The sequence below is a fragment of the Petromyzon marinus genome, unplaced genomic scaffold (genome assembly GCF_048934315.1).
Source record: "Petromyzon marinus isolate PM22_M1 ecotype Great Lakes invasive population unplaced genomic scaffold, UKy_Petmar_22M1.pri1.0 PM_G_Scaffold_37, whole genome shotgun sequence".
Lineage (NCBI taxonomy): Eukaryota > Metazoa > Chordata > Hyperoartia > Petromyzontiformes > Petromyzontidae > Petromyzon > Petromyzon marinus.
This window is the reverse complement of record NW_027422950.1, coordinates 941202-965614: the sequence shown is the minus strand read 5'-3', so window position 1 is coordinate 965614 and position 24413 is coordinate 941202. Positions and strand designations below refer to the sequence as shown.

Below are 24413 nucleotides of genomic sequence, written 5' to 3'. Positions count from 1 at the left end.
CTAGAGATTGAGTTTTCATATTATCCAAAAATTTAAGTTAGCTAGAAAATAAAATTGATCAAAGCAGAAGGTTTGTGTGTGATTCTTCCTGAAATTCTGCATAATATTGTTCTGCGTATGAGATCTGAATCCTGGGGACCTATCATAAGCACACTATCACCACACATAATCCATAACACACATAATTCATAATGTTCAATCGAGAGTAATCGTATCCTTATCGATAATACGGAATTAAAGAGCAGAGTCGAATCGACTCTCTCTCATTCACGCTCACAACGCCTGCATCACTGCATACGATTAATTGCGTTATTCCAATTCATAACACAATCCTCGTCACCGAGGCTCGACCTTATAATCCATAACGACCTGCATTATCATGACCATGCCCACTCGCATAAATTAATACGATTATATCTCGAATCAGCATAATTTATGCACATAATTACACTGATGAACATAATTTCGGATAAATTATGCAAATTTCAAATTTCATTAATTTTTTATTATTTTCATCAATTTTCATAACACCTATATATACAACAGTTTCTCCCCTGTGTGAGTTTTCTGGTGCAATGTCAAATGTTCAGTACGATCCGTGCTGTATGGACACCGGTCGCATTGATGCCTTTTTGCACCGAGCTGCACCAAGTGCCTTTGCTCCATCAGACAAATTCTGCAGAGGAAGCGACAGCTGCAGAGAGAAAAAAAGAATATCCACACCATCTACACGTCAGTATCGATGCACAGAGGAATGCATATATACAGTCACACGTGACTAACACGTCTATACTTATTCATATATTCATGTTATAGTGAAAAAGTGTCCCAAATTCATCACACGAGCTGTTATGGCACACAATGAGGGCAAATGTCATAAACGTGCCTGGAAGTGCTCGTATCTTCAAAATGAACGTTAACCCAAAACTCCGAGCACACAATTTCGGCTGTCTGGCTTCAAAATGAATATTTATGAAAGCTAAATTCAGGTGACATAGCAAAGGGTGTTGAAAATAATACTATTTGTGTTATGCAGAAATGCATAAATTAATGTTCAGTCGCAACTTAGAGGTGTGAAGCCAGGCACAGATGTCCTTGAATGCTGGGATGAACAGTTCCGACTTCAGCTGCACGTGTGCTGTGATAACTTCCCGACTACATTCTTAGAAAGAGTAGCAGAGGAAAACAAAAATAAACTACTGTTTTTATATAACCTCCGTGCTCAATAGAGTTAGACTTTACTGCAAATACAAACTTGACCCTGTCACACACTCAGAGGTGGAGCCAGGATTTTCAGGTAGGAGGGGCAACCCCTTCAGCAATGAAAAATGATAAGAGTTAGTAAGTAAGGAGTTGTTAGTAGGGAGTTGTTAGTAGGGAGTTGTTAGTACGTAAGGAGTTGTTAGTAGGGAGTTGTTAGTAAGTAGGGAGTTGTTCGTAAGGAGTTGTTACTAAGGACTTGTCCCTTATATTCTTAGCTCTTTCGGTAAAGTCACGTTGAAGGGAAACAATAAAATAATAAAATATATATAAAACAATACAAATTCTCACGTTTTATATCTTTTTATATATTGAATATAAATTACTGCAGTCACGAAAGCTTTAAATCAAAATTTAGCTTGTGTTGCGCCCGAAACGTCGTGATTTATTTTATTTTGTACCTACCACGTGATGACTTTAACCTGAAAGGACCAAAGAGCATCACGCTGAAGAATATTCTCCATGTCTCTGGTGGACTGGAGTAGGCTCGTGGCTCGTGGTCACAGCTGTGGGTGACAAGAGTGGCGGATGCGGCGTGCCCAGCCGACTTGGGGACAGATCTGGCTGAAATGAAGCTTTGTACATGACCCGCAGTGGTGAAGTATGGTCAAACAACCTCCCCCTCCTCCCCATTACCGCCATGGAGTTGGGGAAGCCTTCATCCATTGGTGGAATGAGATGGGCGGAGTTTATTCTGTATCAACGATATATTGAAATGACAAGAGGGACCTTGAAAGTGTTTCTCAGAGGGGAGAATCACATTAGGCTTAAGTTTCAACGCGTACCATTGAAGTATTGTTCATTGTAAGAGCTGGCTAAGTGTACATGTTGTGGCGGCTTGTAGAAGAATAAAAAAAGATTTCCCCCAAAAAAATATTGCTCAAAATGCCCCTCCAATATATTGCCATTAAAAATATTTAAACAAAAATAATAATTGCTGTGCTATGTAAATAAAAATAACAATTTTCTAAACCTTGGCCACAATATGTGGACTTGTCTTCATGTAACAATGCATAGATTTCTGTTTATATGATTGTGGTTATGAAGAAAAAAACAGCAATGTTGTAATAGAATAACACTCTTAGACATTTCATATTCTTAGTTTTTTCGGTAAAGTCACGTTGAAGAGAAACAACAAAATAATAAAATATATATAAAACAATAAAAATTCTCACGACGTTTCGACCATAACTCAAACGGTCGTCTTCAGGTGTGTTGGTTCGCATACATTTATTTTTAAACGGCGCATTTATTTATTTATAAAAAAACGTTAGCGCCACGCGCAGCGATTTGGCAGTTTACCCAGGACTAGTCCATCTATATTCTGAAAAGAGGAGGGGGGAGACGAATTTTTTTATAATGTATGCTGTCTGAAAGCCACTGTAAGCGTGAACAATCAATTAAGAACTGAAATGGTTTATCAAATCTTTCCAATGATTGCTAAGATAGAATCCATCTTCTCGGTTGAAATTGTCTCTGTGCTTGTATATGTGGATAGCCTCATGAACGAATCTCTCATGGAAGCCAGATGGCTTACAAAGAACCTCTGTCTTGCAAAAGTCAATGGCATGTGAGCCTACTGAATTAGAACAATGATCTGCTACGGCCGAGGTGTTGGTCCTACCGTGTTTAAGGTCTGCTTTGTGTTCACGAATGCGGTCCGAGACATGGCGTTTGGTTTCTCCAATGTAACTACTACCACAGAGGCAACTTAGTTTGTAGACACCAGGGTATTGTATGTCCGGAATCACATCTTTTACAGACAGAACCAGATCACGGATTTTATGTAATGTGTTGAAACGGACCTGGATCTTGTGTTTATTCAAGATTTTGGAGATCTTTTTTGTGATCCCAGCAATGTAGGGTAAAGTGATGGTTTTGAAAGGCTCCTCAAGAGGGTTCTTCTTCATGGTTTGAGTGATAGCTTTGCGGATTGTATAGTCGGAGTAACCATTAGCCCTAAGAGCTTGGTGTACGTGCTTGAGTTCACTGCTTATGTGTTCCTGGTCGGATATGCATTGGGCTCTATGATACAGAGTCTTGATGAGAGAATTCTTCTGTGATGGATGGTGGTGGGAATCCGGTTTCAGATAAGCATCCGTATGGGTAGCTTTCCTGTAGACAGAGTGGCTCATTGAACCATCAGGTCTCTTTTTAATTAGGACATCCAAAAAAGGTATCTTGCCATCTATTTCAACTTCCATGGTAAATCTGATGGCTGGGTGTATGGAATTGATGTGGTCGAAGAATTCGTCTAGAGCAGGCCGGCCATGTGGCCAGATGACAAAAGTGTCATCCACGTACCTCTTCCATAAGGTTGGGCGCAGAGTGGCAGTCTGGATGGCGTCAGTCTCAAATTTCTCCATGAAAATGTTAGCTATAACTGGAGAAAGGGGGGAGCCCATTGGGGTGCCCTCAGTTTGTTTGTAGAAAGTTCCATTCCAAGTGAAGTATGTATTGGTTAAACAGTGTCTCACCAGGGGGGGTACCTCAGTGTTTAGTCCTTGATGAACCAAGTCTTCAATGATTGCAATGGTGTCAGGTACAGGAACCTTGGTGAATAAGGAAACTACATCAAAACTGACAAGAAGGTCGTCTGGGGACAGGGAAATACCGTTGATTGTCGATACCAGGTGAGTAGAATTTTGTACCGCAGAGGTGGTCTTTCCAGTGAAAGGACGCAGGATTTCAGACAAAAAACGAGCTAGTTTGTAGGTGGGGGAGCTGATAGTAGAGACTATGGGACGAAGAGGTGTATCTACTTTATGTATTTTTGGTAAGCCGTATAATCTTTGTGGCCTGGCAGCAGAAGGTTTCAACGAAAACTGTTTAGATTGATCAATTAATGTGGTTGAATCAGAAATTATAAGTTTTCGTTGAAACCTTCTGCTGCCAGGCCACCAAGATTATACGGCTTACCAAAAATACATAAAGTAGATACACCTCTTCGTCCCATAGTCTCTACTATCAGCTCCCCCACCTACAAACTAGCTCGTTTTTTGTCTGAAATCCTGCGTCCTTTCACTGGAAAGACCACCTCTGCGGTACAAAATTCTACTCACCTGGTATCGACAATCAAGGGTATTTCCCTGTCCCCAGACGACCTGCTTGTCAGTTTTGATGTAGTTTCCTTATTCACCAAGGTTCCTGTACCTGACACCATTGCAATCATTGAAGACTTGGTTCATCAAGGACTAAACACTGAGGTACCCCCCCTGGTGAGACACTGTTTAACCAATACATACTTCACTTGGAATGGAACTTTCTACAAACAAACTGAGGGCACCCCAATGGGCTCCCCCCTTTCTCCAGTTATAGCTAACATTTTCATGGAGAAATTTGAGACTGACGCCATCCAGACTGCCACTCTGCGCCCAAACTTATGGAAGAGGAACGTGGATGACACTTTTGTCATCTGGCCACATGGCCGGCCTGCTCTAGACGAATTCTTCGACCACATCAATTCCATACACCCAGCCATCAGATTTACCATGGAAGTCGAAATAGATGGCAAGATACCTTTTTTGGATGTCCTAATTAAAAAGAGACCTGATGGTTCAATGAGCCACTCTGTCTACAGGAAAGCTACCCATACAGATGCTTATCTGAAACCGGATTCCCACCACCATCCATCACAGAAGAATTCTCTCATCAAGACTCTGTATCATAGAGCCCAATGCATATCCGACCAGGAACACATAAGTAGTGAACTCAAGCACGTACACCAAGCTCTTAGGGCTAATGGTTACTCCGACTATACAATCTGCAAAGCTATCACTCAAACCATGAAGAAGAACCCTCTTGAGAAGCCTTTCAAAACCATCACTTTACCCTACATTGCTGGGATCACAAAAAAAATCTCCAAAATCTTGAATAAACACAAGATCCAGGTCCGTTTCAACACATTACATAAAATCCGTGATCTGGTTCCGTCTGTAAAAGATGTGATTCCGGACATACAATACCCTGGTGTCTACAAACTAAGTTGCCTCTGTGGTAGTAGTTACATTGGAGAAACCAAACGCCATGTCTCGGACCGCATTCGTGAACACAAAGCAGACCTTAAACACGGTAGGACTAACACCTCGGCCGTAGCAGATCATTGTTCTAATTCAGTAGGCTCACATGCCATTGACTTTTGCAAGACAGAGGTTCTTTGTAAGCCATCTGGCTTCCATGAGAGATTCGTTCATGAGGCTATCCACATATACAAGCACAGAGACAATTTCAACCGAGAAGATGGATTCTATCTTAGCAATCATTGGAAAGATTTAATAAACCATTTCAGTTCTTAATTGATTGTTCACGCTTACAGTGGCTTTCAGACAGCATACATTATAAAAAATTTCGTCTCCCCCCTCCTCTTTTCAGAATATAGATGGACTAGTCCTGGGTAAACTGCCAAATCGCTGCGCGTGACGCTAACGTTTTTATAAATAAATAAATGCGCCGTTTAAAAATAAATGTATGCGAACCAACACACCTGAAGATGACCGTTTGAGTTATGGTCGAAACGTCGTGAGAATTTTTATTGTTTTATATATATTTTATTATTTTATTGTTTCCCTTCAACGTGACTTTACCGAAAGAGCTAAGAATAATCATGTTTTTCTTGTTCATGTTTTTGTTTGTTGCGGTTGCACCCGATTCAAGAGCCGGATGGCTCACAGGGCTCTACACCGAATAAATGAAACTGAGAAAACTGAAACTGAGTCTTGTAAAGACTAAACAGGGGATATTGCCGTTGTGTGATTGTATATGCATGGTTATAGATATGCAAGTGGGGAGTGGTGGTTAGTGAACCGTGCTACAAACCCTGTTACCCAAGTTCGATTCCCGCTCATGATCAAAAGCGACGGTGAATATTTCAACCAATTCTGGGGCTTCCTTAGGTCTACTCAGCCTCAAATGAGTACCTGCTGTGATACTGAAACATCAGCATTGGGGAAACAAAGGCGGTCCGGCGTGGTGCTGCCCACCCACCCCCTCGTGTGCTCATGATGGTCTTCATAAGTGCTCGCTTACCAGCACTTCTACCAGCACTTCCCCCAAAAGTCTGTTAAGGCTACACATGAGATTTTTGTCCACATTGCATTTCCTGTTTGCTATGTATGTGTCAATGGAGGCCATATACACCTTAACATATTCCATATTTAAGGGCTATGCATGCAAAATATTTAAATTTAAAAAAATATGCAATTAAACTAATCATGCCATTTTGACTTGGAACAACAAATAAGACATGTACTCACAATGAGCGTTGGCTTTTGCTCAGAATATGTTTGTATAATTTTTGCGAGCTTTGTAGTTGAGTATCAAGTCAAATTTAAAGGCAGTCTGTAGACGATAGAAAGGAAATCCCAACACGATTTTGCGGAGTTTCACAGGCCGATGCTTTTCATCCAATTTTACGAAGATTGCCGTTCCATCCCTATCAGACAACCACTCGGCAACCTAGAAAGAGAAAGGTGGATGCCTCAGCAATATTTGTAGAGGATATACAAATATTAATTTAAATGCATTGAGAGGTATTCATACCTCTCCATATTTTATATATATAAGTCAAAAAAAATGTCTGGGCATTTGCCCACGTGCAACTTGATTAAGATGACACAAATTCCTTTTAACAGTGGATGTTACAAATTAAATGCAACTAGTTTATAGTAGACGTGAAGGTTATTTTTTTACTCAAATGAGCATTGAGGCGGTGCTCATATCCTGTTTACAGCCCTGAGCCAGCGGTGGACATTCTACATTCTTATAACGGGGGAGAGTCTATCCGTAGAACCAATATTGACTCCCCCACAAAGTGATACTGATTTTAATTACCCCCGAAGGACCATGGAACGAGTTAGCACCCCCAACGAGGACTTTAACTCGCAGCCTTCTGATTGCGAGCCGCTCGCTCTACCACTGAGCCACCTGGCTATTAACCAATGTTATAGCAATATATATACTCTTTGGTTCTTTCGCTCAAGTCACGTAGGTATAAAATAAATACAAATTATATATACGTGACTTCACCGAAAGAACCCAAGTGTATGGATTTCTGCAGTCACGAAAGCTTCAAATCAAGATTGTAGCGATACAGTATATGTTTAAACAATGTATAATAAGTATGCCAACTCACATCTTCTATATTGGGAATGGTGGCTGACAGGGCGATGATCCGTACTCCCGCACAGGTATGCAGCGGTTGAAGCGCATCCTTTGTGGAGGTTGGAGGGACAAGGTTATAAAGCGTCTTCATTCTGCTGACCACAGCCTCCAAGGTGGCACCACGTGACTCATCCCCTACTGTGTGTACCTGCACCATGACCCACAGCATAACACGACGCAACTTCCATGATTTTTTTTTTTATCGAAGTATCCCACGATCTTGTCTCAGGTTATTTTCCTTGAGTTGTCCAAACTCGTGGAGACCACTACAATGCCTGTATCGGCAATCGGCCCTTCCCCATCCTGCAAGCATGAACCACCCTGAAGTACTGAGCTGTCGTGTACTCTTCCAGACTTCTGCATTGCTTACAGTATTCTGTCTTGCCACGAAATTCCCAACATCTCAGACACCTGGGCACAAATGCCAGCAACTTCTTTATAAGTTGTTTGAATGGGTCCAACTTTATGATCGAAAAATTAACACATGGTACTCCCACTTCAATTCGATGACCATATATTCAAATTAGGTACTGTAACCGTATGCATGCAATCTTCGGTTTACCTGCTTTTGTGGTACATCATTTTGGAATAATGCGCGCGTTGTATTTAGACTTTATATTGACATACGCTAGGCAATTTTCGGAATATCGTCATCCGCAACACGAGATGCGCCACCCTAGCCTGGCACCACGACCCAACGGCGTTGCCAGCAACCAGTGCGGTACGATAACTCGTGCGCTATACTTGTACGGCATTCACTAACTCTAAGCTCTAAGTCTGTCTCCCTCCTCGCCTCCATCCATCCCCTCCGCAACGCAACTCCGGCGTCTTAACAAGCAATACCATATTTCCTTATTTTATAGGAAGTAAATTAGAGTTTACGTGATTTTCTTTTTAATTTAAAGTATTATATTGTGGGTACATGTATTGTATTGATATAGGCTAGGATAATAAAAGCGATTATGCCAGCGAGTGCGAGTGAAATCCCCGAACCACCTCCTGTACCATTATTTCTTCTGGGAAAATTGCTATTGAACATACGCGATTTTGAGATACGCGCACCTTTCCAGGCACACGTCTATCTCATAAGTCAAGGAGTCCCTGTATAACTATGTCACTTTATTGGATTGCAAATCCAGAGCGCGCTAACCATCGCACCACTGTGGCCGCTTCCTGTAAATTCAATACTGTGCACAGGAATAACCCGTATTCTTAGCTCTTTCGGTAAACTCACGTTGAAGGGAAACAATAAAATAATAAAATATATATAAAACAATACAAATTCTCACGACGTTTCGACCATGGTCGACCATATATATTTTATTATTTTATTGTTTCCCTTCAACGTGACTTTACCGAAAGAGCTAAGAATATGAATTACTGCAGTCACGAAAGCTTTAAATCAAAAAGGAATAACCCGTCTTACGTCGGGGATGCGTTCCTGAAAGGTGCGACAGCAAATATCCAAACAACGTCAATCAAAGCAATTTACAGGGTAGGTGGAGGCTGAGGCTGAGGCTGAGACGGACCCGAGAAAGGACGGCCGCTGCCATCGACGTATGTGTGGGTGGAGGCGACGCAAAACAGGTAGTGGCATCCATAAAGTGACGACGTATTTGCGATATGTGAGGTGGCGGGGGGGGGGAGTAAATGGGGGTATCGCTGTATTTACAAAAGTATGCCGAGGAAAACCAAGAACAATACAGTCATGTACTCTACCTCATCGATCAGAAACAGCCTCACGACCTGCACGAGAGACCTGTCGTGCCACTGTCTTGTTGTGCTATCCCATTTTTCCTGCAAACAAATGAGGTCAGTGAGCCCAGTAGAGATATAAACATTACAATGTACAAACCAAAGCCCCGTGACCCCAGGTTCACACTCTGGGAGCGTGCCACACCTGAGTATGGAATTATCGGTGGATATGAGAGATCTCAGGGGAGTGTATGGCTGAATCAACTTTGCGGAGTGTACGGTTGAATCGTTTCCTGGATGTGAGGTGCAGCAAGCCCATTAAAGGCCTTGAACACGAGTAGGAGAATGTTAAACTCAATGCGGGTGTGAACTGGGAGCCAATGAGAAACCTGAGCACAGGTGAGATATTACGTTGTGTTCCGTATTATGTAGGTCAGCATCAAACTAGGACCCATATCTAACAGAGTGGGTCCTCACTTATACACATCGAGCAATTCAGAAAAATAGGCTTAAGAAAGCCTGACTCTGCTGATGAGACAGTGATAAGCAAAACCGGTCCAGAGTATTGCTTGTGTTGAACCAATACTGCTGAAATTATTATGATCCCAGAAGGTCGTGTGGTGGCTGATGGGATGTCTAAAAATATACCCTTAATTTTAATGTGGAAGGACAGCTACGTGAAGGAGGCGTATTGTCAGCGTATTTATTTTTTCAACACTTACCGGTGTTGTCAATATTATTTGGGCATCTTGTGTCTCAAAATAGTCATCGACGTCCGTGTCTCCGGTAAGCTCTTTGCACTGAATGCCGAGTGCTCCAAACTTGTTCTGCCAGTCTTCGAATTTCTCCCGACACAGTGCCTTGATGGGGGCCACTAGGGGGTGCGCGTCACATTCATGCTCACACAGGTCTACATCAAGCGTGCTTGCTGTTGTACGAATGCAATGCCGCGTGGGCAATTGCAACAATGTATAATGCAACAATTAAGAGACGTACTTACTATAAATAACTTTTGCATTGTAGGAGGGCCCTTGGCATTCCATTAAGAGTTGAATTATGGCCAGCTCAAAAATAACAGTCTTCCCAGAACCAGTCGGAGCACAAACCACTACAGGTCTGTTTGTGTACAGAATCTTAATTTTAAAAAATGTAAGACAAAGTTTGTTAAACATCGTGTAAAGGCATCTCCAGCATTCATATGAGGTACTGTCATTGCCTCTTGGAAGTTGTGCAAGTGTTATCAATTCGGCAGAGTTAGTCACAATTAAGCATTGAGGCGGTGTTAAGTTGGGGATGAGTCTGTCTCTCCATTGGGTAATAACTGCTGACTCATCCACAAAGTGGTACCAATTATATCAACCCTGGTAGGATGATGGGGTGAGTTAACCCCCAACCTAGATTTGAAATAACAAATTTCAGATTGTGAGCCGCTCACTCTGCTGTTCAGTCACCTCATCATAGCATGCATATGCTTGCATGATATGCATGTATTCATAATAAAGGTTTTTGGGTTAGATCGCGTTATTTATAAATGTGTCGTAACCCTCCACCACCCGACACGGCCAATCAGCAAAAAAGTGTCACGTTGACAAAAGACAAATAGTTCACTACTATAGCCCACCGGTGTGTTGAAGAGTGAATCCACACCATTTACAGTTTGAGTACGACGTTTCGCTGGTAATTACATCCAGCATCATCGGGCAATTCGCCAGAATGGTGAATAATATTGGTCGCGAAAGCCTACGTGTTAAATATGCCTGTATGATTACCTCTAGAAATCTTAAACGTTGTAACCTTATGATTGTTTCACTTAGTAATGACCATTAATATCAACCCTCTTGGTACATTCCACAGACATAGTTACAATCAGTAATGAAGATGTATAGTACCGAGCAAAACAAAACTGGTATCACTGCATAGAAATCAAACCGTAAGTTACACGTTTGTTTAAGTGTAAAATGCCATATACTTACGTCATCCATGACGCGAGACTGAACCGAGTTAAAAAAAGGAAACTCCTTGAAAATATGTCTGTAAGGCAACGCTGAAGGTAAGTTTAGGATAACATATGTTTAGGATTATGAATTCCCGTGGAGAATAACTGAAAAAGGAGACTTTTGTTACTTTATTCAAAGACAAACATGTGCTAACATTTATTATGAGGAAATTGTACATTCGCATTGTTTGGGGTTATTGTCGTTGTTACGCTTATTTATCAATGAGAGTCTCAATGAGTCTCAACACCTTTTTCAGAAAGCATAACTACATTTTTGCTCATAAAAACACACAATGTCACACAATCCAGCAAGTATTTTAATTATTGTGGTTTCATTGACGTTATTGTTTGTTATGAATTAAATGGGGAGGGTCACAAAACATCTGGACCACTCTGAATATATAGATAACACAATGATAGAGCACCAGACTAAGACAGAAGAAGGTTACTTGTGTTGTGGCCGAAACGTCGTGAGAATTTTATATTAAAGTTTTATTTTATTATTTCCCTTTTACGTGGATGACTTTACCGAAAGAACCCAGAAGACAGACTAAGACACTTCTAAGGTAAACAAGGTAAACAAAAAAGTCGGTGATTTCCTGCTCAAATGAGCACTGAGGCGGTGCTAAACTCCTGTTTACAGCCCTGAACCAGTGGTGGAAATTCCACATTCTTATAGGACAACCAGTTGACTTGCCCAACAAAGTGGTAATAATTTTATATTAACCCCAGAGGGAAAATGGGCTGAGTCAACCTCCAATCAGGATTTGAATTTCACAACCTTGAGATTGTGAGCTGATCCCTCTACCGCTGAAGCCTACCTGGTTGGTTCTTACTTCGTTTCAAGAGCAACACAGCTGAAGGAAGTCCACTCATTAATTTCATATACGTTTTGTTGAATGTTCACAAATGAACATAGTAAAAATAGCACAAAAATATCAAGCATGCAATACTCCTCTGTCACATACCTGTCCCTGCACATAATATAAAAAAAAATAAGGCGATGTATTACACATCCGAGCGGCCACACGTCTTTCTCGGAGTGAATAATTTCAGCAGCGTTGATGCAACAACAAAAAAGCAAAGTCTAGTCCGGTTGAAGCTCAATTCTGGTGAGTGAAATACCAATCTTACAGGCAAGGGCCCTCACTTGATATGATCGATTATTTTTTTGTTTTAAAGAGGCAATCTCAAAAAGGATACGAATTTCAGAAACTGATCGCATTTCACTGATAGTAAAGTCTTCTGAGTTTTCTGGGGAAAAAAAGAGATATGTTTTCAGTTTCAAGGACAATGCATATATTATCATAGTATGTTTTTTGTTTGCATTTTGACTGCAATTATTGTGGTTAATGCAGTAACGTGAATCCTTGTTAACAAGGTTTCAGTTTTGTTGCCAGAAAAAAGGGGAAAACCCCTATTATTACATAATTATACAATTAAAGAGAAATCTGAAAAGTCCCTTCGGAATATTAGGAAGAAGGTTGCAATGTACAGTTAACACAAACGTATAATGAGCACGATTGTGGAGAATACTATAGGTAACTACATAAATAAGCAGCTATGACCCCTTCCCATATATGCGCCTCCACGTAAAAAAATATAAAAGTATTATTTGCACATCCCATCAGCAGCATTGGTACAACACAGGCAAGCTCTGTATTGGTTTCGACATTGAGTATCTTCAAGCTTGCTTGTACCAATGCTGGTGAAGCGACTGATGCTTTACACAACGATCAAACGAAACCATTTGAGACTACCCATCACATGTACTCATACACCAAGTCTCATTATCTCACCTCCAACGTTCTCTTTGGCTTCTCTACTTTCTGAGGAATCGCCGCATTTGAGATTTCCTTGAAAGTCATTGGTATACGTACCAGAATACTGGCCAAAGCCATCCATCGACTCCACGCCTTTGTGAACACTGTAACGACAACAACAAACATCACATTATTCTCGCATTATTCTTGCAAAACAAGAATTTCGTTTCTGTGTTAGGGAACTCATACATATAGCAACGCGCATGTTGTAAACTCTTCTTATCCACACCGATATGCGGGGTATTGTTGGTGGATCCAAATATCAATGCTTATCTCCGTCCACTTATCCTCGTGTAGAAGTGTGGACACACACGTACGCGTGTTCCGCGCCGTACGTAGCCAACCGTGCTAATCGGAGGTGCGGGTATTACGGTGTGTTTGATACTGGCAACATTGTATATCGAATGTGGAGATGTGGCTCCACGTGAATATGATGTTTAACTTCAAATAGAGCATCGTCTGAAAAGGTCTGGGCCACCTCACCATGCAACACACCAGCGATTCGTTTTCTGCGTATAGATGAGGGCACTACAGTGGATCGTCATCAGCCATGGTCGATCCACTGCTGGATAAAGGCCTCCGCAATAAGCCGCCGCTTTCTCTCACGGCCCTGCAAGCTAGCAGACCATCATTGCTACCACAATACGTATGTTGCAACAAATGTTTGTTGTCATGGCAATGGGAAATACGATAAAAAATGTACTCTAGTCAACCTTCATGAAGTACATTATTGTAGTAGCCATCATTACTACTGCTATGTATTTTGTACATATTCATATTACGCAACTGTGTTTTTCATTAATAATTAAATGTAAAACGTAGATTAATAATATAGAGTAAACATCCCCACCGCGTTGTTTGAGATGAGGTGCTATAAATAAGCCACATTAATCCAAATGCATTGCATAGAGCACCCAACTCCACAACTATGGGACAATGACGTTCAAGGGCTACAATCCATCTTCAAATCGGGTGCTAAAATGTAAAAAACATGTTTTGACCTATCAAAGGGCAAATGTTGTCCTCGAAATGTAGTACACTTAAGGCATGCCATGCAAATATAAAAATGCTAACACTGTATGCAGTCATTTGCACATAGCGACGCGTGATTTCACTTTGTTTTTTTTGTCGTATTTAGATGTTTTTAGACAGTGAAATACATGATACAAACATTAGTTGAAGGCATATGTCGATAGTTGTGAAAGATTATAAATGTATTCATATTGCACACACACTGTAACAAATGATCTGAGCGTCAGCTTCATTTTAGCCTAAGGGACCCCCTCATGACAGCTTGTCCTTGTGCAGCACAAGGTAAACACAACCCTGAGCCAATGGAAATTCCACGTGCCTATGACAGAGGCGAGTTCATCCATAGAACAACCTAAACAGGTATCTGCCGGCAGGGGGCGATGTTGCCTTTGGTTATAGGACCCATATCTGATAGGGTCCTTGCCTGTGTTCTATGGTTCTTTCAGTAAAATCTAGATTTGAAGCTTTCGTGACTGCAGGAATCCATACTCTATATAAAATGTATACCTACGTGACTTTACCGAAAGAACCAAAGAGTATCTTTTAATTAAGCCACGTAGATCGAAAAAAAAGTTATTAAAAACATCACGACGTTTCGATACGCAAACACAAAGCGGTCCGTCATACGCTTGTGTTGCAACCGAAAGGTCGTGATATTTTTAATCGCTTTATTTGGATTATTTTTTTTTCTATGTACGTTAACTTTGTTTTACCGAAAGAACCGTTAGAATACGGACCGCTGCAGTCACGAAAGTTTAAATAAAAATGTCCTTCACCTGTAATGATCCATCTTGCAGTTCACCAGCATTGGTTGAAGCGAGCCAGACTGGTGAATGTTGAACGTGTGCGGAATGTTGCTTTGTGTTAAACCATTGCTGTTTATTTACTTTGAAATAACTGTTAGTAAGTTATCCCTGACTAGGTGAATCTCTAACGAGGTTAATCTCTAACGAGGTTAATCTCTAAGTTAATCTCTTACTAAGATAATCTCTTACTAAGTTAATATCTTAATAAGTTAATATCTAAGTCAATATCTTACTAAGTTGATATCTAAGTTAATATCTTACTAAGTTAATATCTTACTAAGTTAATATCTTACTAAGTTAATATCTAAGTCAATATCTTACTAAGTTAATCCCTAACTAAGTTAATGTATTACTAAGTTAATCTCTAACTAAGTTAATATCTTCCTAAGTTAATCTCTTACTAAGTTAATATCTTACTAAGTTAATCTCTTACTAAGTTAATCTATTATTAAGTTAATATCTTACTAAGTTAATTACTAAGTTAATATCTTACTAAGTTAATCTCTTACTAAGTTAATCTCTTACTAAGTTAATCTCTAACTAAGTTAATATCTTACTAAGTTAATATCTTACTAAGTTAATCTCTTACTAAGTTAATCTCTAACTAAGTTAATATCTTACTAAGTTAATATCTTACTAAGTTAATATCTTACTAAGTTAATCTCTAACTAAGTTAATCTCTAAGTTAATCTCTTACTAAGTTAATATAGTACTAAGTTAATATCTAACTAAGTTAATCTCTTACTAAGTTAATATCTTACTAAGTTAATATCTAACTAAGTTAATATTAACTAAGTTAATATCTTACTAAGTTAATCTCTAACTAAGTTAATATCTTACTAAGTTAATATCTAACTAACTTAATATCTAACTAAGTTAATCTCTTACTAAGTTAATCTCTTGCTAAGTTAATCTCTAACTAAGTTAATATGTAACTAAGTTAATCTCTAACTAAGTTAATATCTTACTAAGTTAATCTCTTACTAAGTTAATATCTTACTAAGTTGATCTCTTACTAAGTTAATCTATTATTAAGTTAATATCTTACTAAGTTAATATTTACTAAGTTAATATCTTACTAAGTTAATCTCTTACTAAGTTAATCTCTTACTAAGTTAATCTCTAACTAAGTTAATATCTTACTAAGTTAATATCTTACTAAGTTAATCACTAAGTTAATATCTTACTAAGTTAATATCTTACTAAGTTAATCTCTTACTAAGTTAATATCTAACTAAGTAAATATCTAACTAAGTTAATATCTTACTAAGTTAATCTCTAACTAAGTTAATCTCTAAGTTAATCTCTTACTAAGTTAATATATTACTAAGTTAATATCTAACTAAGTAAATCTCTTACTAAGTTAATATCTTACTAAGTTAATATCTAACTAAGTTAATATCTAACTAAGTTAATATCTTACTAAGTTAATCTCTTACTAAGTTAATCTCTAAGTTAATATATTACTAAGTTAATCTCTTACTAAGTTAATCTCTTACTAAGTTAATATCTAACTAAGTTAATCTCTTACTAAGTTAATCTCTAACTAAGTTAATATCTTACTAAGTTAATCTCTTACTAAGTTAATCTCTAACTAAGTTAATATCTAACTAAGTTAATATCTAACTAAGTTAATCTCTTACTAAGTTAATATCTTACTAAGTTAATATCTTACTAAGTTAATCTCTTACTAAGTTAATATCTTACTAAGTTAATAACTAAGTTAATCTCTTACTAAGTTAATCTCTTACTAAGTTAATCTCTAACTAAGTTAATCTCTTACTAAGTTAATCTCTTACTAAGTTAATCTCTAACTAAGTTAATATCTTACTAAGTTAATCTCTTACTAAGTTAATATCTAACTAAGTTAATATCTTACTAAGTTAATCTCTTACTAAGTTAATATCTAACTAAGTTAATATCTTACTAAGTTAATCTCTTACTAAGTTAATCTCTAACTAAGTTAATTTCTTACTAAGTTAATCTCTTACTAAGTTAATATTTACTAAGTTAATCTCTTACTAAGTTAATCTCTTACTAAGTTAATCTCTTACTAAGATAATCTCTTACTAAGTTAATATCTTACTAAGTTAATCTCTAACTAAGTTAATCTCTTACTAAGTTAATCTCTTACTAAGTTAATCTCTTACTAAGTTAATCTCTAACTAAGTTAATCTCTTACTAAGTTAATCTCTTACTAAGTTAATCTCTAACGAGTCTCACTGAGGCACCGACAACTCCATGACGACTACCGACTGGGGGCGTTGCCCTGGCAACGGCGTCTCCCGCCAACGGCCACCGACCGTCACGTGACGCCCCCCCCCCCCGCTCGCGCTGCAGGTTCCCGCCAAAAGCGCACGCGCCGCTCGTTATGTTAATGAGGATGACGTCGTGACCTGCGGCGCCAATCAGTGCCCACAGCGCCCGTAGAACACCACGTGCCTGGACTGTGAGCAGTGACCCACTGATGATGTGTGCAGGGCAAGGCCGTACTAATTATAATATATTGCTATAAACAATATATTTTTTAAAAAATTATAATTGCTATGCAATGTAAATAAAAACTACAACTTGCTAAACCTTGGCCACGATATCTGGACTTGTCTTCATGTAACAATGCATAGATTTCAGTTCACGTGATTGTGGTTATGGTTGTACTTTTTAAATCCCTAATCTCTGCCATTACATACGATGAAACAAGCAAAGGTCATAAATAAGAAAAACAGAGCAATGTAATAACACAACACCACTATTAGACATTATTATAATAAACAAATAAAAACGTCCGTCCCATGTGTTCGTGAAATTTTTTTCATATTTAAGGCAGGAAATTAGTTTTCAAATTTAGATTGATTTTTTCTGGGGGGGTGGGAGACCTCTTAAGATTTGGTGCCCCCCCAAATCTCGACTCCGTGGCCACGGCCATGGCGCTGGGTCAGCTAGTTCCTACCTCGCGGCACTTGTAAAGCATCTTCTTTGGTTCTTTCGGTAAAGTCACCACGCAGAATGAGAATAAAATAATAAATTAATAAAATAAAATAACACAATAAAATTCTCACGACGTTTCGGCCACAACACAAGTGGCCTTCTTCAGGTGAAAGGAACAAACCTGTCGGGACGACAGAGCTTCAATGAACGCTGTTAAGATTCGTAGCGTCTTTTTAAGCTGGTTTAGAGAAGTGAGGCACCTTGACAAAGGGGTTTACATATCAAACAGGAGAATTTAGCATTGAAATAGCTGAGTGATTAGCTTGTGACTGGTCATAGAAATAGCTATGTTAAAGTCAAAGCCTACACATCCACAGAGGCACCTAGTACAAATCAAACAGGAGAATTTAGCATTGAAATAGCTGAGTGATTAGCTTGTGACTGGTCACAGTCGTTCTGTGCTGTCAAGAAAGGACATCCTCGACTTCATGCGGGATATTTTCCTTTGAAGGGCGCACAGCGGTTAGTGACGCGTGTTGAGTGTTTTTATTTGTGAAGCAATCATCGTGATTCATGATTCTCCACTGTTGCTCCTGGAACTCGCTTACCGATGGTCAACCTCCTCATCGCCCTCCTATCGCTACTTACCGTGGTTACTTGTTATCGTGAACTTCACTCCTTGATTCTTTCACCCGAAAGTATTTGATCCCCTGCTGATTTTGTACGTGTGCCCACTGACAAAGAAATGATCAGTCTATAATTTTAATGGTAGGTTTATTTGAACGGTGAGAGACAGAATGACAACAAGAAAATCAATACACCCGGACATCCGCAACAACCAACAAAATCGCTGCCACGTCACTGTATAATACGCTCGCATATGCTGTTGGGAATGTAATCCACATTTATAATGTGTGTGCCTCACTCTCCGTTGTACACGTGTTATCCACAATTACGGAGTTAATATCAAAGGAAAGCTCTTGATCTTTCTCCGTCGCTCCCTTGACCGCACGTGTGAATTCACGACGACAGCGCGCTTAATTTTATCTTTTTGTTTATAGGAAATACAGGTTTAAACAAGAATCACAATTTCACGTAATATCAACAACGGCGGGAGGGGGAAAGTGTGCGAGCGCCATCTTGAGTAGGCGCACGGGATCGGTGTGGGATGCGTCAAGCCGGAACCACTCAGTCCACGGTATATCGTCATAGTAATGCTCACAATAATAACAACAACAATCACACCTCCGTTGATAACAAGTTTCGACAAAAAACAGTGGGCAGAATATCATCGCAAAGCCGCCGTGATTGATTTTTCAAGGGGGTCGGATCGCCGCACGTGTAACACGTTGCGCCACGCACCCTCCCTCCACTCGGAACGACAGCCAATTGAACAAAACCTCTCTCTCGTGGTGAACAAACGCCGCCAATTTATCGCTGCCTCGGCAGCACCGCCGGTGATCTCGTCGCCGTTGGCGAGCGATCCACGCAAGACGCCGAATAAAAACGGGCAGCGGACGTGCCGCGGGTAGCTGCGCGCAACCGGCGCTGTCGGGCAGTTGCCAGCAGTGAATCGGCTTCACAACAACAACGACGGTGAACTATTTATCATGTTAGCGAGCGCCCATGAAGGCCGGCATGGGGGTGGGGTGGCCCGCATCACGCCCGGTGCCTTCGTTTCCCCAGTGGCGATGTTTAGACGACACCGCGACAAATACTCGCCCGAGGCCGAGTGGAGCTAAAAGGAGGCCCAGATGTCACTCGCTACTGATGTTGGCCGAGACCAGGAATCAAACTCAGGTCACTGGGTTCGTAGGCCGGTGTGCATAGAGGGATCGAGGAATTGAGGGTTAGGGAGATCGATACACGAACCGACATCCAACTGACACACAAACGGACACGTTGTGTTAGTTTGTTGTCCTTCCCCCGCACCTCTGATTAGTACGGTTGGATACATACGGTGCGAAAAAACTTCAACGCACTGTACATACAACACATGAACCAAAACAAACAGAGCCAAAACAACAACAACCGCTATTCGCAGTTAGAGGCAGTCGCCCTCCAACAACAACGAAGGGGGGAGGAGCGACGCTCACAACAACGAGCGAAGCGCCGGGCGGCTAAAGCACAGCAAGATGGCACAGTAGGGGGGTACAGCTGGTGGTCCATCAGCCACTCATCTCAGTCAGTCGACCTGTGGAACCTGGGTCTACCCCGTGACCTCCTGCCGGCGGGCGTTTGACACTTCACGTGGCCTCAAGGTGCACAAAGCCTGGCACAAGCACCGTGGTGACGTCACCGCCACCTAGTGGCGAACGGCGGTTGTTGTTGTTGCTGCAGTGTGCGTAGTGTGTGTATGGTGTGTAGTGCGTGTAGCGTGCGTGCGTACCTGCGCGTTGGGAGAGCAGCGGTTGTTGTTGTTGTTGCAGTGTGCGTAGTGTGTGTATGGTGTGTAGTGCATGCAGCGTGCGTGCGTACCTGCGCGTTGGAAGAGCAGCGTTTGCTGCTGGAGAGCCACGAGTCGTAAGAGAAGTGGTTGCCCCAGGATCGGCAGCACTCGGCGTGCCCCAAGCACTTTCTATACTCCTTGCACACCTTGCACGGGTAAGAGGCGAGGGGTTGGGGGTCAGAGTTCAAGTCAGGCCTAGAGTTAGGGTTATACGGTGTTGAAGTTTGCGTTTAGAGTCGGGGGTTACGGTCAGGGTTCGATCCAGATCTTGACGACGCTTCTGCTGCTGCTGCTGTATATTTGGAGTCTGCGTCTCTCTCTCATCATCATCACGGTGGCTATGAGATGTTAACTACCTCGCCTGGTCCGCAGGAGGTCGTGGGTTTGATCCAGATCCTGACGATGCCTGCTGCTGCTGTATATTTGGAGTTTTTTGTGTCTCTCTCATCATCATCACGGTGGCTATGAGATGTTAACTACCTCGCCTGGTCTACAGAAGGTCGAGTGTTCGATGTCGACCGTGACGACGCCTGCTGCCGCCGCATATTTACAGTTTGCGTTGTAACTCTCTGACCCCGTGCCCTGACTGTACATCTGCGAGAAAGAGCTTCATGGCTCTTTGGCTTCCGCCTCCAGTTTAAAATTGTTTAAGATTCTGAAAAAGAGCCACAGTGCTCAGTGGGCCTCACGAGTTGTCAAGATTTCTGGGCGCACTTCCACGTCGAAGAGGGGGTTGGGCACCTTCATCTGCAGAGCGCAGTGGAAGATGAAGATGAACGTGCCCTGGAAGGAGTTGAAGATGATGAAGAGGTAGGCCATGACCAGAGTGGCCTTGTCGATGAAGAGGAACCCGAACGCCCAGGTGAGGCCGAGGAGGCACAGCAGCGCCACGCCGCCCAGCGCACAGGACCTGTGGGCAAGGAAGAACAAAAACGAACGATAACAACGGCCGGCAAAAAAGCGAGCGCCGTGGTGAATATTTGCCATCGCGGAGCGTTGTCGTCATCGTCGCTATTATCGTCGTCGTCGTGAACTTACCGACCCACGCGACACGTTACGTGCGTATCGACGTACAGTAAAACCTTGGGATTGCGAGCACAATTCGTTCCGGAAACGTGTTTGTAATCCAAAGCACTCGTACGTCAGTTGTGATCACGTGACGCTCGGCAGCACGAAGCGTCTACACGTGCTGCCGCTCGTATTGCTAAGACCCTCGCACGTTCATCAAGTGAATATTTATATTTAAACAATGTGTTGCTCGTCTTGCAAAACACTCGCAGACCAAGTTACTCGCAATCCAAGGTTTCGCTCTGAACGTTGAACTTCTTTCGCGCCGTACGTAGCCAACAGTGCTCATCGGAGGTGCGGGGGAAGGACTAACTAACTAACTAAAAACACAAAAATGCAGTTCTGAAGAAGTGAGATTAGAATCAAAATTTAAAAGCCCATGAGTAAGACAAGCCAATTGGTAAGGTTTGTCATGTGAGCAAAACGTGGACATTTATAGCGGCCAAACGCTCTAAGCACACGCTTCTTAACGTGAAGGGAAAAGACACGTAGGACCCCGAGAAAAAATTCACGCAACCACGGGGAGAACATTCAAGCTCCAAATATACAGCAGCAGGCAGTGTCAGGGTCGGGTTCGAACCCATGACCTCCTGTATACCAGCCGAGAGAGTTAACATCTCCTAGCCACCGTGATGATGATGATGATGAGACAGAGGGAGAACATTCAAGCTCCAAATATACAGCAGCAGCAGCAGGCAATGTCAGGGTCGGGTTCGAACCCATGACCTCCTGTATACCAGCCGAGGGAGTTAACATCTCCTAGCCACCACGATGGATGGACAGACAGATTGACGTTTCGGGAGGTGGATCAGACTGACTGTTAAATGGACGGATCGCTGGATGAACGAGCAGACAAACGGACAGATGCATGGCTGGAGAGACGAAACGCATACGGAGCGATTAAACCGTCTGCCCCACGGACACGGGAGTCACACCGCCAGCGGGAATGCCAGCGCTGTCAGTCGGTGTCACCGAACGCGAGCACTTTTGAGAGGGCAGCATCTGTGGGCACCGAGGGCCCACTCCGACATCGCCACTGCGTGGAGTTCTGTCGCTGTGCAGGAAAGCTCATTTGCTACACGAGACGGGTTGGATGACGAGTCAGACTGATTGGAAGGACAAAGGGATGAATGGCCTTGTGGGAGCAACGGTCTCGATAAAGTTATTTTATTTTAGTTTTTCTTCCGGTTTCGTTTTGACGACACACACGTAGGTCATGGGAACGGAATCGGAAGAAAAACCGGATGACGTTACACCTACGTACGTCACCGGAACGGGAAAGGTTTAAACTAATGCAAGCAGGCGCGTGATTTATAAATCCCTTGCAAAGGGCGATCGTTACACGGTGGGTCAAAGCGAACCGATGGTCCCCCGAGAGCTGGACGGAGCTCGTTAAAAGCGAAACCCGAATTTTAAACGACGGTTACATTTTTGCGCAGGGGTCATTGGCGACCGCGGCTGAGAACCACCAACATTCGCTCGCGACACCGGAACACTCCAAGTGCAATCACGGGTGGCTGGGACCCAGTTGGTCAAACGAAAAGGCAAGGGAGGGCCCTAATGTGAAGAGTGGGCTGGCGTGGGAACAGCCAGCTTCACCCACCGTGTGTCCCGGCTGAACCTCACGGAAAATGCGGTCGCTTTAAGTGATGAACCCCCCCCTCGCCCCTCTCCCCCCTAACCCCAACCCCCCCCCACACCCGGCCACCTCACTCACTTAATGCTCTCGGGCTTGAGTGGCGTCGAATGCTGCACCATCTTGTACAGAGTCATCAGCAGGAACACGAAGTTCACCTGTGACACCACACACGCACCGCGCACACGAGTCAACGAGTCCACGAGACGTTGTTTTTTGTTGGGTTAGATTACGTGTCGCTAAGCCCGTCACCACCCCCACCCGACCACGGACAATCAGTAAGCTTTGTCGCGTAAACAGAACCTGACAATTCGTCGCTAGTTCAGCGCACCGGTGTGTTCGAGAGTAAACCCACAGCAACATTTACAATTCGAGCAGCGTGACGTTTCGCCAGTAATTACAACAACAGCCACCATCGTCAGGCGATAGCCAGAATTGTGGAGGATTCCTCCTGCTGTTTTGGTCTTAAACGGAGGCGTAGAGGTGATGTCGTCACTGAGCCTATCAGGTGCGAATATCAGAGGGGGGTGAATTTAGTGATGTAAATAGCAGTGGATGCCTCTACCTACAATAATCATGTCTGCCCGTAACGCTCGTGACGTCACTCCACATCGACCAGCCCCCCTCATTAATAATCATGAACAGTCACGTAGAAGGGTAACAATAAAATAATAAAAATATAAAACAATAAAATTCTCACGACGTTTCGACCGCAACACAAGCAATCATCGTCAGGTGTAAAAACCACGGCAGGAAAATTTGCTGTAGTTTTCACGTTCTGCAGATGTAGAGTGCAAGTGGATTGAATCCACCTGTGTGGCGTTGAGTTTTGTTGTTGTTGCATCATCCCCTCGTCGTATACAAGGTGGGTTTTTCTCCGGGTTCTCTGGTTCCCTACCCGCACGGAGCGACGTTGCATCCTCGAAACACCCCCAAAGGCACGAAAGCCGCTGGCACGTTTGCAACTCTTCCCCCAACGACACGCTCACGTCACAATTTTAGAACCGGCAGGGAGGGATCAACACGGGGACAAATGGGACGGGAAACAGACACGCGCACGAAGCAGAGCACGCGTGCACACGTGCGCCGGACTGTTGCAGGCGAGCTAGCGCCTCCGACTAGCACGGTTGGCTACGTACGGTGGGAAAGAAGTTCAACGCTACGTACGTACGTACTGGCGTTGGCGCGGCAATCGGAGGTGCCCGCCTGCAATTTGGGGACGAGACGGGATTTTGGCACGGGACGATTTCGGGAATTCGCGCTCAAGACGAACGTGGGAATCGCATCAGATTAATCGCGGGACCCGTCACGCTATGCGCACGTCGAGCAGCAGACACGGCGACCCGCCCGCCCATCTCCCGCCCCCCGGCACGACGCGCACGCACGGAACTCACGAGGATGATGGTGGCCACGGGCGCAAGGAAACTCCAGATGAAATGATTGTCGGTCCGGAGCCAACAGCTGCAGGCGAAACAGAGGACAAACGATCGCCTGGTTAGCCTGACAGGCCGGGATAGCGCGTCCATGCATCCGGTTTCATTCGCCGGCATCTGGTAACATT

The 24413-nt window shown here is 42.6% G+C and overlaps 2 protein-coding genes across 2 annotated transcripts in view; both read right to left on the bottom strand.

Annotated features, from left to right (window-relative positions):
• Positions 1-390: 390 nt before the first annotated feature.
• On the bottom strand, positions 391-15018 carry LOC142915949 (putative ATP-dependent DNA helicase HFM1). Its single transcript, XM_076061581.1, has 10 exons — positions 14742-15018; positions 12910-13037; positions 12314-12364; positions 11088-11158; positions 10115-10247; positions 9837-9988; positions 9139-9216; positions 7391-7567; positions 6513-6714; positions 391-694 (listed from the first exon to the last, which is right to left on the bottom strand). Exons 1-9 carry the CDS (start codon positions 14771-14773, stop codon positions 6532-6534), a joined length of 1005 nt encoding a protein of 334 aa, XP_075917696.1. The 5' UTR covers positions 14774-15018; the 3' UTR covers positions 391-694; positions 6513-6531.
• Positions 15019-18414: 3396 nt separating this feature from the next.
• LOC142915936 (adhesion G protein-coupled receptor L3-like) overlaps positions 18415-24413 on the bottom strand; it is a 33644-nt gene continuing 27645 nt past the window's right edge. Inside the window, exons 9-11 of the mRNA XM_076061561.1 lie at positions 24247-24313; positions 22934-23010; positions 18415-21058 (exon numbers count right to left, since the gene is read on the bottom strand). Coding sequence (XP_075917676.1) covers positions 20824-21058; positions 22934-23010; positions 24247-24313 — 379 coding nt within the window. The 3' untranslated portion in view covers positions 18415-20823. The remainder of the gene's footprint in view (positions 21059-22933; positions 23011-24246; positions 24314-24413) is intronic.